Here is a 12,455-nt window from a genome sequence, read left to right as displayed (position 1 = left end):
CTCAAGCAGACTCTGCACTGAGTACAGAGCCCAACACAGGGCTCGATCTCATGACCCTGAGATCATGACCTGAGCCAAAACCAAGAATTGGACACTGACTGCCCCACCCAGACACCCCCCCCCAACTGCTCCTTTTAACAAAGTGGGAAAAAAGCATTTTAGTAGGGAAGCAGATAAATCTCAAATTAAAAAATTAAAACATGGATTATTGTGTGGACTCTATGTAAATACAATTATGCCAGGCCCAAACACAGATCAATTGACAGATCTATTACAAAAACAAAAAAACCAAACAAACCCAAATTAAGGAAAATCATTTTAGTCCTGATAGGATTAAAATATTGAGTAAACAATGAATATCTAGACACTTAAATGATTAGTAAATTTAAAAAAGTAACAGTTAGTGATATTTTCTACAGAACCAAACCCATTGTACTTCATCCACATAAAAATCATGGCTCGGGGCACCTTGGTGGCTCAGTCAGTTAAGCGTCTGCCTTCAGCTCAGGTCATGATCTCACGGTCCTGGAATTGAGCCCCATGTCGGGTTCCCTGCTCGTCGGGAAGCTTGTTTCTCCCTCTCCCTCTGCCTGCCACTTCCCCTGCTTGTGCTGTCTCTCTCTCTCTCCCTCAAATAAATAATAAAATCTTTTTTTAAAAAAATCATGGCTCTTTTACTTCTTCACTTCTATATAACAATGCTCATTGTAGTGATCTTATTTAACCAAAAGGTCAAAGGTTTACTTTTGGTCTAAATGAACTAAAAAAATACAAGTTTTATCTCTACTTCCAAAAAGGATTACAAGGTTAAAAATGACTTTTGACTTATATTAAAGAGCTCTGTACAGATATAATTTTATTCAGTCTCATGATTAATTTAATTTCTGTACATTCAATTTACAATATATGTATATATTACACACATCAACATATATTAACAAATATCTGAATTTGTTAATTTCAATATCTGAACATATTCTCTGAATGAAACTTAAGTGCAGTATTTTTTAGAGCTAAGAAAAAATAAAATATTAACTAAAAAATCCTTTGATGACTCATACACTCTGTGGGCTCTAAAATGACATTATAAACCGATTGTTAGAGTAAGTTCAAGATGATTTGCACTTAATAGGTAACTTATGAGTAATTCAAATTTCTAAATGTATAAAGGAGATTATATGTTTAAAAATACAAATTGACATAGATATACAAGACTGCTGGATACTAATCCATGATAGAGATAGATCACGGTTTGTTTTATACAATGACCTATGAAGGGATATTCTGGCTATTTGCAAAGTTTTAAAAGATAAAGTTGCTATGTACAATTTTTTGTGTGGCTCTTAGGTAATTTCAGAAGACTTATAAAATGCATTATGAATTTAAAAAAAAAGCATGCAAAATAGGACATAATTTAAGCTCCCATCTGAGTGCAAAAAGCACTACTAAGGATAACACAGATGTGGCTAGGGGAAGCTGGAGACATTTGGGCATTTTCTCTAAGACCAGCACTTTTTAAACAAAATCATCTATTTGACACTACTTCCTCTAATTCTGTATTCATTCCTTTTTTTCATTATTGTTCCTTGAGGAGACCTTACAAATGCTTTTTTCCTAATAGCCCCCTTCCTCCATGACATTTTAATACCATAGATATGCTGGATACCTGTTGAAGTACTTTATGTATAACTGTGCTTTAGGCGTAAAAAGAGTAAGTTTATTCACCACAGAAAACAATTTTTACCCTCTGGTGGTCATATCAAAGCTCAGCTGAAAATACATGAGCCGAAGTCATGAAAACACATCAGTGAAAAATCAATGAAATGATTGGAGCAGAAGTGGTAGGTAGCCAATGGCTGACACCTTTAAAAAAATTTTTGCTCCCTTTCCAAACAATAGCACAGCGTCAAATTTCAGGACTGCTTCCTTATGGTAAAATTTGGTTGCTCCTCTGTATGTGTGTGTGCGTGTGCGTGTGTGTGTGTGTGTATACAAGCCTTTGCAAGTGTGTTTTGTATATATGTATTCATGGGTATAAAAAAGATCAACATTGAAAGGAAATACAAGGAACCAATAATCGAACATTACACAGCCATAAAGAAGGATGAGATTGTGCCTTTTGAGACAACATAGATGGACCTTGAGGTATTATGCTAAGTGAAATAAAAATAAGAGAAAAGAGAAAGACAAATGGCATATGATTCCGCTCATAAATGAAATCGGAAAAAATGAACAAACAAAAAGTGGAACCAGAACTATAAATACAGAAAACAAATTGATGGGGGCCAGAGGGGAAAGGGATAGGGAGTTGGGCAAATAGGTAAAGGGGAGAGGGAGACACAGGCCTCCAGTTACAGAACGAGTAAGTCACAGGAATGAAAAACAGAGCATAAGGAATACAGTCGATGATACTGTAATAGTGATGTAATGGAACAGATGGTAGCAACTCTTGCGGTGACCGTAACATAATGTATAAATTTGTCAAATCACTCAGCTGCACACCTGGAACTAATGTCACATTGTGTGTCAACTATCCTCCCCTAATCCCCCCAAAAAAGAAACCAACAGTCATATTTAGGAAGGGTGTCTGAGAGAAAAACAAATACACATTTTTTCTTATTATACACTTTTTTTAAGTTTCAGTTTTCCTTTTTAATATGATACGCATGTAATGCTTTTTAAATGGTAATAGTCTAAAAAATACTGTGTAAAAGCCCAAATTCCATAATGTATAGCAGGTGTTTATTATCCTAATATCTGAATTTATCAACCTGTCCATGCAAGAGACATTTACACAATAAAGAAAATCCTGACCAATCATTAAAGACATTTGTAAATATCTTGATAATCCAATGCATAGGGTCTGTCACTGACCCTTCCTCATTGCAGATATATACAACTCAGTGTGTTTTTGGCATTTACATTGTCATATGTCCTCTGAGTACAGATTTAGGGACCTAGACAGTGTTTTATACTATTATTTATCTAGACTATAGTATACAATTTAGAGTTGCTTCTGAACTATTTCTTTAACATCTATTCTTAGACATGAAATATAGCTAAAATAATTCTGTTCTCTTCTAGTATTGCCTAAATTTTTTCTAAAACCTGCTATTATTTTTAACAATCCCCCAACAACATCTATAAAAATAAATACAGACAATTTCAAATTAATTTGATTCTCCCAAAGTTGAAAAGATAAAATACATTCAAATACAGTGCTAAAATGAATCCATGGTGAGTGAAATGACTTACTTACATGCTGTGGAAGTTATATTACACAATAATTTTTTATCCTTAAAATCTCTCTTAATCAAGTCATACCCTGTGGGTCTACACCTGCTCTCTCTTGCTATGTCCTGCTTTGGCCAGGACATAGAAAACCTCCATGGAGAGCAGGGGTTGGTGAGGCAGACGAGGGGCCCAGAGCTACACGGTCCAACTGAACAACTTAACGTTGGATGAAGGTGGCAGGACATATGGCAAAACAGCAGAAGCATCCTTTCCCCTCAGCGGTGCTCCTAACACTACCGTTCCTGAGGGCCAGGACAATGCCATATGTTCCCCTGCAGTATTCCGCACCTATTCTGAGGCACTCCCTGGCACACTGAAAGATGGTCAATAATGTTAATATTATTGATGGTCTTCACTGACATCATTTTTGCCACTCTCAGCTGGTCAAACTGGTGTGAGAAGAGGCTGCCAAGGTTTTTAAGAGAACTGTCTCTTGTTTACAATATAGCTTGGATACCCAAATTTAGACCTAAGTTAATTTTTTTTTAGAATTAATTGGATGCTTAACTAATTGCCCAGTAAATTGTGCTGAAGAAAGCAGGGCGCACAGAATTTTTTATCTTCCAAAGTTAATCACTATCAACCACCAACCGTATTGAGGCTTGGAAAAAAAAATCTATGGAGAGCAATAAAAATAAGCCATAAGAAAAGAAATAACCCTTGAAACCGTTTCTGTTTCCAACCTTAGAAGAAACAAAAAGGCCTTTTAACCACATCCATTAGGGTTTACATTTTATTACTCGGTATGCAGGAAAGGTTACCTTTATATGAGTGACTGAAGACTATTTTTGGATTTAGAGTTTGTACATCTGTCACCAAAATTATCCCATTTACTACATACCAATCTGTTTCGATATATCAAAAAATAATCAAAAGTGACTTACATTTGCAGAAAGTTGAGATGTGAGGGTCGCAACTTTTTCTTGTGACGCAACCAACTCTCGTCGCAGTTTGTGGATTTGCTGAGTGTAATTTAAAAAAGTCAATTCAATACACTAGTAGATTTTTACTTAAAACTAAGAATTCAATCCAAGAAAGCAAATATATATCTCGCTCATGCAACCCCTTAATTAGTGTATCAGCACCAATTCCTGAAAAATCAAAGAAATGTGAGCACTAGCTATATAGTCACTGTCAAATGCCACGTGTAAGGAGAGGTAAGCGACTATGTTCAAGGGTAGGACTCAAATTTGCAAATTAAAGGGTGCCTGCTTGCTCAATCGCCTGTCTGCCTGACCCAGGAATCAGTTTACTTTCTCTATTGATTCTCCTAGCTCAGGGAATTTGTGATAATAACACTCAGGCAGTAAAATCTTTTCTCTTTAAAAATTAAATATACATGTAGACATTTTTCCTCGGTCTTGTTTTAGCAAAAAGTACTGAATGTTCTAGCATGGCGTTTAGCATGGAGCTTGAGCAAAAAATACTCAGTTTTTTGAGTGTGCTTATTTTATTTTTCTGTAGTTTGGCAACTTCTCAGAAGCTGTAGAATATCCTGTAGTCACTGAAAGTTGGCCCTAATTCCTCATATATTGAGTCCATATTTGAAAATAATTTTCTTAGCTGGAGTTTTAATGGCTAACACTCCCTTCCCAAACTTCCCTTCCCAATCTTTATTATAAGGCCTTTTATTTATTGAGTTACTATTAGTTAAGAGTAGAAATGCTTTACAGATTATCTACAACTTAAAAGTAAGGGGGAAAATCAGTAATACTGTATAAATAATTAGATAAGCGAACAAAATAAATATACTAGATGTCTTCCTCTTTAGCTAAGATCACACTGTAATAAAATTGAACCAGAAAAAGAGAATATTTCATATCACATTTGAGTTGTTAATGTAAGCACTTTCTGCAGTTTAATCTGCATGTCTCATGTTGCTAGACACGTAAACACTGATTAATAAGAGTAAAACATCTACAACCATCTGAGACTAAGTCTACAAGTAGACTTCTGGTCTCAAGGGATCTTAGTTACTTAGATGTCAAACATTCTACTCTAATTCTTCTCATTTCTTCAAAAAGAAGTCTTCTATTGTTGTGGTTGGACTTTTGGAATACTGTCTCAGTTTGAAAGAGCATTCTTGACACAGTTCATTAACTGTCTTTTTCCCCCTCTTTTGTGGAAAAGAAATGGTAGCCAACATTAAGAAACTCAGAAAAAGTTGTAAGCTTTAAGCTGGAAGCAGAGACAGTGGAAACATTTATATAATTTCAGCAAATGTGATTCCCTTTCACTCATTTTTTAAAAAAAGAGATACAGTAGCCCCAAATAGGACTTGACGTGCATTTAAATGATGACCACAGATGGTCCCAGAAAACAGACCATCTATTTCATCTTAAACCGATACAAATTCAAAGAGCTTTTCTCATAATCAGTAGTCTCTATTACATGATCCTTTACAATGTAATCTAGGGAATCTTAAAATAATGTAAATTATTTTTTAAAAACCACGACCCATTAGGGGGAGGAATGATACAAAGGGGAGTCAGATAAGTACTAATTAGGCAAATAGGCAACATTTGTATACTTCAGTAGCCATATTATCACTGAATTAGAAATGTTATCTGCTCCCCGTAATGTAAATAAAATAGTCTAGGTTTTTTTAAAAAAATACATTCACTTTTCGATCTAATAATTATAAAGATCAAATTGCTATAATCAATACTATTTTGGTATTTTTAAACATAGCACAAATTTTACTTGAAAAGCAAAGTTGGGCAAGGAGTTCCTTTGCAAAGACTACTGCCAAGACATTGATTTTCTCTGTGGTCTGATTGCCTCAGTGTAAACCAATCAAATAGTCATGACCACACCTTGAATAAAGGCCTAATTAAAGTTCTGCTCTCCTTGGATAGGACAATTCTTTTACAAAGGGAAGTAAAAAGAATGTTCTTTCCAGTTTGCAATCTGATTTGTACCGGATTGCGACAAAGTGTGTATTTGTGAATTATGTGTGATTAGAACAATATACCACACTAGACATAAAGTGGTGATTAGAGCAGCAAAGTCCTGGCATGAGAAGATGGGCTGGGATGCTGGTAGCTTCTGTTGTGGAGGTCTGGTGCCTAAGACTCAACAGTTTCATTAATCCTATGCAGTTAGTCTCACAGGCGTTGGGGTAAAGAGACTACAATAAATGTGAAAGACCACACATTCATTCATTCATCAGATTTAATGAGTGCTTACTACTACAGGCAATTTGTTAGTTGTTGATCTAAAACTTTCTAGAATGTGAGAGGAGAGCTTGCTTTCAAAAACTTCCTTTCATTTTCTTTATGAGGAAATACCCAAGACCATTTTATCAGCTAGAGGATCGCTTCCATCAGCAGCGCTGGAGAGCTATGCTACTGTATCACAGAGCCCTCTAGTGGTAGAAACATTCATTTCATCACAAATGTAAACAAATATGAAAATGCTACGAATTTTACCTCTGAATGAGCTTTTTCTTCAGCCTGTAAAAGACAAAAGGCACAAAAATAATCTATAAATAACTAACATCATTTTGCTCCACAAGTATAAATGAATAATTCCATTGTATAATTATACTGTATTTTTAAAATAGATGATCCAGTAAGACTAGTAAAATACATATTATTATAGTAAAATACATGTTATTTTATAATATTATCATAAGCTATTGATATTTACATTGTATTTTATATTATAATTATGATATTATATTATTATAACTTTAAGATTGCAAATGAATACTTCCTTATATGTAAATGATACATTGAAAATGTAGGTTATTTGATTCATGGTTATATAATATGCCTTAAAAGCAAAGTTGGAATTAAAAGATGATGTTACTCTAAGATTCAGACCATAAGCAACAAAAACAAAAGTAGTTATAAAATTATCTAAAAAGGATGGGAGTAGGAAAAAAGGAAACATTAGATTTTTTTTCATACATATTATAGAAAATGCACTCCATGATATTATAGAGATCTTCAGCCAAGACTTAGGAGTCAGAATTTTATTCTGTGATTTACAGATCATAAAAAATGACAAATAAAGCTGGAGGGAACATATTGACCTCTACTGATAACCAAAGAAAATCAGTTTATTAGTTTCTATCTTCTTTTACTGTCCCTAATGATCATTCATTAACTTTACGGAGCCGCAAGTCAGCAAAACAGTAAAATGCCGTGTCCAGGGGGTGACAGAAGTGACTGACAAACATCTTGGGTCATGGACATTATGGAAATGAGGACGGCTGGAGGAACTTGCAGGCTGTTTGGACTCAGTTGCAGAAAATTCCTAGCTCTGTGTCTCTTCTTTGTACTGGACTGCAAAACACCAAACAATGAGTTATGTGCACCATTACATCTGGGAAGCTCCCTTATCCTGGAAAAAAGTTGGAGAATGAGTAATACCGCTGAACAGCACAAATCTGCCCGTTGCGTTGAGCCATTTCAAAGTGAAAAAAAGTCTCTTATTTCCTTTTTTCCCTTTGGGGATATTTCCTGATTAACTGATGCAGAAGTACCTGAACTGCTTTTTATCCCTTTTTTTTCTCCAGAAAACATAAAATAAGCCAAGTAAAATAAACATAAAGATATTTTTTATGCATAAGCATTTCTTGAGTGTTCTCTTTCCTGTATTTTCTCTGCTCTTAAAAATAATGTATAGTTAGTAATATAGTGTTTAAATAATAGAGTGGTTGAAAAGTAGAATCCTAATAGCCTTTATAAGAAAACTGTTTTAAAAATAAATGCTAACATAAAACTTGAATATTTTACATCTCAACTTTATTTTGTAAGAGAAGATTTTATTTTTTAATTCTTATAATTTTAAGGTTTCAGATACAGTTTGTTTTTGAATCGGAAGTAGTGAACTAATTTTAAGGTGGAAATTTCATCTTAAAGCAAAAGGAAGCTGGAAGTTGTTTGCCTTAAGACATATGGTACAATTATGTATACAATAACTATGACTATTTGTTTTCCCTAGAACTTTGCATGTTTATTGCCACTATATTCTGCCCAAGTCTTGCTTCAAGGCTTGCTAGGATTATATAAAGCTGATAGTAAATAATTTGTATGTTTAAAAAGAAGCAATGTATTCCATTTAACGAAAAAGTAAAAAGATATCCATCATATTTTCTCATTAAAAAAGCCTTAATAAGTTATATATACTACTCATAATCATAACCATTACATATTAATTCTATAGGTATTGTATATAATGACTTTTCTCAACGCTGTTTTTTCAGAACTTTTTCTTTAATCTTTCATGCCCCATGGATATTAATACTAGGTAAGGTATTATCACCAGGTTGAAGCAATGAGGCAGAATATTAATAATATATTTGGGGGCATGGGAGAGGAAGAAGCAGGCTCCCAGCAGAGGAACCCGATGTGGGGCCCAATCCCAGGACTCCGGGATCACGCCTTGAGCCGAAGGCAGACACTCAACGACTGAGCCATCCAGGCGCCCCTACTTGCCATTTTCAAATGATGGTTTTGAACCAAGCCCAATGTCCTGAAGGATGGTAGACAGTATAAAACATTTTGCCTAAATAAAAACCTAACTGATGTTTCTTTATTCCATAAACCATTAATTGGCCATTCATTTGCCCATTTAAACTTACTGAAAAAAAAATTTCCTTTAGTAGTAGCTGTGTGTTAGGAAATATGCTAATGAATCAAACATGGCCCCTGCTCTTATTAAATCAATATAAATTAGATTCCAAGTACAAAACAGATTCAGTAAAGTTTTTAATATACAATCAGTCAGAAAGAACCTATTTATTGCAACTATCAAAGGGCCAAGAATATAAAGAATTTAAAAAAGGCACTAGAATTAAAAAGAAAAATGACACATCCTTCCTTAGCTATTATTTATTTTCCTCACTTTTCATAGTGATATGGGTAATAAGGGGTAGGTCTTTCCTATGAGAAAAGCAACAGCACAATAATAACTAAGAACCCAAACTGAGGAAGAAAAGAAGAGGTGGTGGAGGCTGGAAGCAGCCTGAGAACACACGCCAACATCTAAAGGGGTTGATGCCAAGGGACGATAAACCTGGAGGCAATTAATCTCAGTGTTGCTAGATACTCCAATTACATTAAAAAGAATTTAGCAATATGCATTTTTAGATAAAAGCTCCAGATTTCACAGTGTTGGCTTGGATTTAAACACAAGCATACAAACTCTAAGTTTGCCAAAGGTAACAACTTGGCAGGTGAAATTTGGCCTGCGATTTCCAACCATATACAAATTCCTGGAATCTTTCTACTCAGAAATTCTATAAGGTGACATAGTCAACTTTACAACAACACGCATTTGAAAAATTCACTGATTTAAAATTTAAAAGATCTATAGGGGAAGAATCCTTCCAATGACATTTGTTAGATGGTGATTTTACAGGTAAATGTTCTTTGCAACAAGCCATCTTTACTAGTTTGTTTTAATATCTTTAAGTGAAATACATACAGCAAAATACATAAAAATATATAATTCTATAAGTTGTATATATGATAATGTTAGAGTAAACAAGGTTTATACTCCTGGTTCGTAAGAACAGTATTTTGCCTAATAAGAGTAGAGAGAGCCTAATATTCTTCCTTTTTTTAAATTCAGAATGTTTTTGGGTTTTTTTAAAGATTTTATTTATTTATTTATTTATTTGTCAAAGAGAGAGAGAATAAGCAGGGGGACTGGCAGGCAGAGGGAGAAGTATGTTCTCCGCTGAGCAAGGAGCCCGTTGTGGGACTGGATCCCAAGACTCTGGGATCATGACCTGAGTCAAAGGCAAATGCTTAACCCACTGAACCACCCAGGCATCCCAAGCCTAATATTCTTCTTAAAAAGAAGAAAAAGAAGGAGAAGGAGAAGAAGAAGAAGAGGAGGAGGAGGAGGAGGAGGAGGAGAAGAACTTTTTCTCCCCATAGATACTTAAATTATTTTATGAAGGAACACATGCACAGCTGTGTTAGCTGTATACCGCATAACTTCAAAAGATGCAATTCACACAGACTATGATATAAACAGTGCTCCTAGAACCATGTAGTACACCATAATTTTGTAATTTTTGGTATACAACATTCCTGTTCTTCTCTAATAATTACACAAAACCCATGGGACAGATGGGATAGATCTGGCTGTTGTCTTCCAATTTTATTTTACAGCTATAGTCCAAAGAAACTTAGCAATTTGCCTGATGTCACACAATAGCTGCTGATAGAGTTAGGCAAGAATGCAAATCAACTGAATCTTGATCCACAGTCCTTAAGAAGGCGTGAAAAATAATGATAAATTGCCTTTTTACTCCATGGTTTGAAAAGCACTTTCACAGACATTTTCTCATTGCCAGTGGAATCTCAGGGCATGATAATAGGGGACGGAAGTCAGAATGACTCCTCATCATCTCTGATTTTTATCTTTATCAATCCTCCAAATATGCATTTATTTGAATTGTTTAACTCTAGGTTATTTATGAATTCAAGAACATAATTTCCATCATTTTCTGTACAACTATTTGAATTCCCTAATATCCTAATAATATCACCTTCTCACGTGGCTCAATCACCTAATCCATTCTTTTCACACATAACACAAGGGTATATTTCATTTCTAAATTTTGGCACATATGTATGTGTGTATAGTCACTTTATTTTAATCTCTGTTCCCATTTTATATCATACTGCTACTACAATACTCATTTATGCTTTCTTTTTTATTTCTTTTATTTCTTATTTTATTTTTTTCATGTATTTGACAGAGAGAGAGACAGCCAGTGAGAGAGGCAACACAAGCAGGGGGAGTGGGAGAGGAAGAAGCAGGCTCATAGCGGAGGAGCCCGATGTGGGGCTCGATCCCAGAACGCTGGGATCACGTCCTGAGCCGAAGGCAGACACTTAATGACTGAGCCACCCAGGCGCCCCTCATTTATGCTTTCTTATTGACATCTGCTCTTATTTATTTATTTATTTATTACTTAAGTAATTCATTAATTTATTTGGAGGGGGGAGGGGCCAAAGGAGAGGAAGAGAGAGAATCTTAAGCAGGCTCCATGCCCAGCATGGAGCCCAATGTGGGGCTCAATCTCACAACCCTGAGATCATGACCTGAGCGGAAATCAAGAGTCAGAAGCTTAACTGACTAAGCCTATCTACAATTTTTTAAATGTACCTCTTCTATTCCCTATAAACCTGCAATATCCAATATAGTAGCTACTAGGCACACATGCCTATTTAAATTTAAATTAATGAAACTTAAAAATTTAGTTTCTCCGGGGGCGCCTGGGTGGCACAGCGGTTAGGCGTCTGCCTTCGGCTCAGCGCGTGATCCTGGGATTATGGGATCGAGCCCCACATCAGGCTCCTCCGCTATGAGCCTGCTTCTTCCTCTCCCACTCCCCCTGCTTGTGTTCCCTCTCTCGCTGGCTGTCTCTATCTCTGTCAAATAAATAAAATCTTAAAAAAAAAACAAATTTAGTTTCTCTGTCACAGCAGACACACTACAAATACTCAATAGCCACATGTGGCCAGAGGTTACTGTATTAGACAGTGCAGCCACAGAACATTTTTATTAACACAAAAAGTTCTATTGGACTCTGGTTACATATTAATTGGCCATTTGTTTTCCCTTAACCCATTTTCCTTTTCTTCCTGGTCTTTCTCAGGCTGAATGAAGGCAGTTTTATCCAAATACTGCTTTTGCATATATTTAAAATATTTTAATCATTCTGCATCTTTTTTTAAATTTTATTTATTCATTTGAGAGAGAGAGAGCATGAGCTAAGGGGAGAGGCAGAGAGATAAGCAGACTCCCCACTCAGCAGGGAGCCCGACGCATGGCTGGATCCCAGGACCCTGAGATCATGACCTAAGCCAAAGGCAGATGCTTACCCATTTGAGCCGCCGAGGAGTCCCTCATGCTGCATCTTTTGATGCTACACAGAGACTTCAACCATAATGGTTTAAGTCAGAGCACATCCCCCCAACAAGCAGAGGCAAAGGGCCAATGGGGAGGGACACTAAGTGTTAACACATTTCTTTTATGTGTTTTTTTCTGAAAATATTTCACCTTTCTCACTTCTTATCCACTTGCCAAAAGTAGTAAATTTAAATAATAATAGTGATTTCTTCTTTTACAGAGTGTAAATGACAAATTTAATCATTAAAAGGAGAAAAGATGAGAAAAATACTCTTTCC

General features: G+C 35.5%; 1 protein-coding gene across 2 annotated transcripts in view; it reads right to left on the bottom strand.

Annotated features, from left to right (window-relative positions):
- NAV3 (neuron navigator 3) overlaps nucleotides 1-12,455 on the bottom strand; it is a 340,442-nt gene that overhangs the window by 60,744 nt on the left and 267,243 nt on the right. For both annotated transcript variants that reach the window (XM_008684333.2, XM_008684334.2), the window contains exons 21-22: nucleotides 6,726-6,749; nucleotides 4,179-4,256 (exon numbers count right to left, since the gene is read on the bottom strand). In XM_008684333.2, the coding sequence (XP_008682555.2) occupies nucleotides 4,179-4,256; nucleotides 6,726-6,749 (102 nt within the window). The remainder of the gene's footprint in view (nucleotides 1-4,178; nucleotides 4,257-6,725; nucleotides 6,750-12,455) is intronic.

Source organism: Ursus maritimus, unplaced genomic scaffold, assembly GCF_017311325.1.
Source record: "Ursus maritimus isolate PB19 unplaced genomic scaffold, ASM1731132v1 scaffold_21, whole genome shotgun sequence".
Lineage (NCBI taxonomy): Eukaryota > Metazoa > Chordata > Mammalia > Carnivora > Ursidae > Ursus > Ursus maritimus.
This window is presented reverse-complemented; position numbering and strand designations above follow the sequence as displayed.